The 3632-nt window shown below is 64.1% G+C and overlaps 1 protein-coding gene across 1 annotated transcript; it reads right to left on the reverse strand.

The window, feature by feature from the left end:
* Positions 1-357: 357 nt before the first annotated feature.
* On the reverse strand, positions 358-3406 carry AIRE (autoimmune regulator). Its single transcript, XM_027703719.1, has 11 exons — positions 3266-3406; positions 2992-3166; positions 2737-2889; positions 2346-2633; positions 2099-2223; positions 1877-1954; positions 1471-1586; positions 1190-1399; positions 1005-1101; positions 693-761; positions 358-521 (listed from the first exon to the last, which is right to left on the reverse strand). The coding sequence occupies exons 1-11, from the start codon at positions 3404-3406 to the stop codon at positions 441-443; spliced, it is 1533 nt and encodes a 510-aa protein (XP_027559520.1). The 3' UTR covers positions 358-440.
* Positions 3407-3632: the final 226 nt, after the last annotated feature.

The raw sequence follows: 3632 nt of genomic DNA on the forward strand, positions 1-3632 counted from the left end.
GGAGACCGCCTGGGAATACCGGGTGCTGTAGGCTTTTGCCCCGTGCTTTTGTTGTGTCTGTCTTGGTTCATTTTTCATCCTGTTGCATTTTGCCATGTTTTTTATACCTTTTTCTGATATTTACCAATACTTTTTTTGGAAATGCATTCTTTTTGTTCTTATCTTTTAGATATTTTTTTCCTATTCTATTATACTTTCTTGATTTTGTATTTCATATGCTTGTGGTCCTTTACACTTTGCTGTGGTCTGTTCAGAGTTGTTTGCTGTGATCTGTTGTTTGCCAGTATCCGTGTGCCTTGGGCTCTGCTGTGATGCCCTGTTATTTATGCTGTCAGGTTTCTGGATCTGCCATGGTGCCTCTGTACCCCCGGTGGCACAGCTGCCCCAGGGGCTGCTTCTGCACTCCTGTGACGTCGGTGGTGCCACTGGGACAGTGTGCACTAGGCGAGGAGCCCGTGTGTGTCTGCCAGGGGCCGTGCCATGCTCTGGAATGCCCACTGCAAGATCCCATCCCATGTGCCCTGCGGGATAGCCCCAGGAGGTTATTTTCACTTTCCATCCCACGTCCTGCCCCCCTGGCGTCTCCTGGCACACCCTGCCTGACCCACAGCCCACTGTTACCCAGTGGGTCACACTGAAGACACAGTCCCCTTTGGATGGACTCTGCCTGTTGGTGTCCCACAGAGTCTTACCTCACCCAGGAGCGCATCGAGCTCATCCCGGCTCAGCACAGGGTCACTGCTGAGAGCTCCTTCCTCTGCCTGTGGGAGGAGAGATGTCCTGCCCCTGCCTGCCCTCAGCTCGCGCTCCTTTTGGTCAGGGTTAGTAACCAGGTTCAGTCCCTCACCTGGTGCAGCCTCAGCTCATGTTTCCCGAGCACAGCTTCACTAACTTGCCTCCCCCTAGTGTTGGCCTGTCCCTGTCCCAGCCTGAAGCACCATTCCTCCCCCTCACCACTCCCTGTACCCGCTCTCCCAGCATTCCCTGGCTCGGGTTGTACCGACCTTGGCTGCCTGGGCCTGTTGGTCACCAGCTGCTGTGGTGGTGTCCAGGCTGCCCATGTCCGGGGTGTGTGTGCAGGACGTGCAGAGCAGCAGCCCCCTACACCCTCAGGGGTGACACAGACTGTCAGGGCAGACCCCTCCAAGGGGGGAATTCAGGCTGGGATGTGGGGGTGATGGGGGCTCACCTGGGCTCTGCACTGGGAGCAGGACAGTGCTGGGGGGTGAGGATCTGGGTGAAGCAGCGGCTACAGACACTCCCATCAGCTCCACCCAGCCGGGTATCACGTCCCTCCTCCCCCGGGATCTCGGGGGGTCGCTGCACAGCCACATCTGCTTCCAGCAGCTGGCCCGGCTCAGCCACACTCGTCACACAGGAGCCGCATCGCCATGTCCCACTGCACAGTCGGAGAGGGCAGTGAGAGACAGCGAGGGTGCTCTGGGGTCCCCATGGCACCCTGGGACTCACCTGGGGACACGGGGCAGCGGGGGCACCAGGCAGGTGAGGTGGAAGGCCCTGGGGCAGCCATCACAGCAGATCAGCTCACCGCCGTCACCACAGGCTGCACACTCGTCCTCGTTCTCCTGCCCCGGGGGAGTGGGGGGGAGGTCACCACCACCACCCACCAGGCTGAAACCGTGGCTGTGGTAGTGTCTGTTGTCCCCCTCACCCTCTCCCCCTGCATCACTCACCCTGCACCGAACACACCAACCCCTTTAGGGTGTGAATTGCCTGTCTCTTGGGCGTTGTAACCTGGTGACCCACCCAGTAGTTGACCCCTGGATTTCCTGTGCTAGGCCAGGCCAGTGGACATGCCAGGGACACCCAAACAGTTCCTCTCGGGGGTGCAGCGGGTGTCACACCCAGGGCTCACCTGGAGGGGCACAGGCTCCTGGCTGTACATGGTGGGCACTGGCAGCTGGCCCTGGGGGTGCAGCTGGGGTTCCCTGTTCTACGGGTGAGAAAAAAAAAGGGTTGGAAAGGCAGTGCTGGCACAGGGGGACACTCTTGCATGATGCCATGCAAGGACAACCCCCTGCCACAGCCTTGGCAGCTGCACAAGGGAGGTTGAAAACAGGTGGGTGGGCATCTGTACACTTTGGGATGCTTTGGGCTGGGCAGGGGGCTTCAGGCTGTGGCTTCTGCTCCTGGCCCCCAGCTCACCGCGGGCAGCCTGGGTGTATGGCTCATCCCCAGCTCTGCTGCCTGTCCTGGAGCTGCCTGCAAGGGGGGCCAGAAGCAGCTCCAGCTTCCTCTCATGTATGAGGGTGGCTCCTGAATTTGGGAGCTTAACTGGGCAGGAGGTGGCTGGGCTGAGATGGGTTGCACCGGGCTGCACCTACCTGGCTCCAGCACGTGTTTGATGAGGATGCCCTCGATGGCCCCACGGCTGATGGGCACCTCACCACCTGCCACAGCCACTGCTCTCTGCACTGAGGCAGCCACTGCCTGGAGGGCTGCGGGTGAGGGGGGCTCAGTGGGGTGAGCAGCCCCCTGCCCACGGCTCTGGGCAAACAGGGTGCACAGGCAGATGCTGCCCCGGGGGGGTTGGCACTCACCGCCGGCACGAGGGGTGCGGGGGGTATCTGCACCCTCCGGCTTCTTCACAGTCTTTGCCTTTGCCAGGGGCCCTGCAGCATTGTGAGGGTGGGCATCGGGGTCACAACACCCCTCTACACCTCGGGCACCCCCCAGCACCCCAGCCCATCTCCATCCCACTCGGGGTCTCCCTACCAGGACTGGTGGTGTGCCGTGGGGAGGGCTGTGCTGCCCGGGCCTTGTCCCGCTCCTCAGGGGCTTTCCTCTTGCCTTGGGGTCTGTGTGGGGCCGGTGCCGTGGGGCTGGGGGACAGACGCCTGCCACGGCGCTGCCGACCCAGCTCCGCCTCTGAAAGAGGGACAGGGCCTGGGACAGGCGCGGCCAGCCCGGGGTGCCACTCCTGCCCACTGGCAGGACCCGGGATGCCGGTCCCTCCTGACCCCCCAGTACCTCTGGGGAAGGCGCCGCGGACGGGCCGGAGCCGGGCGTAGCGCTCCAGGTTGTAGTCCTTGAAGAGCACGGCCCAGAAGTCGCCCAGGGCGGCGGCGTCGCGGCCCAGCAGCCAGGTGAGCAGGGCGTGGAAGGCGCGCTGGGAGCCCTCCCGCTCCGCCCGGCTCAGCGTCTCCTGCCGGTGCCACCACGGCCCGCTGGCAACGCGTCCCGGTGCTGCCAGCCGGGCCCGGCCCCCGTGGCGTGCCCGTCTCCTCCCGCCCCGCCGCCTCACCTTGAAGATATGCTCAGGGACCACGTCGTGGTCGGCCAGGCCGTGCAGCAGCGGGAACACGTCGTCCACGGCCATGGCAATCTCGGTGCGGTGCAGCTTCAGCAGGCGCCGCAGGTCCCCGTCGCCGCCCGGCCCCGCCATGCCGAGGGGAGGCTGCCGGAGGAGCCCCGCGGCCGCCCCGCCGCTCCCCTTTAATACAGCTCGGCTGCGGACAGCGCCAACCTCCCCGGGCTCCCGCGGCCGCACTCATTTCTGTACGAGGCCGGTAACCTGAGCCCTCCCTCCCGCTGCGCTGGCGCTGAGGCGCGGCCGGGCCTGCTCTGTGCCCCCCTGTGCCCCCTGTGCCCCCCTGTGCCCCCTGTGCCCC

This window comes from Neopelma chrysocephalum, unplaced genomic scaffold (assembly GCF_003984885.1).
Source record: "Neopelma chrysocephalum unplaced genomic scaffold, ASM398488v2 Primary Assembly neopelma1_252, whole genome shotgun sequence".
Lineage (NCBI taxonomy): Eukaryota > Metazoa > Chordata > Aves > Passeriformes > Pipridae > Neopelma > Neopelma chrysocephalum.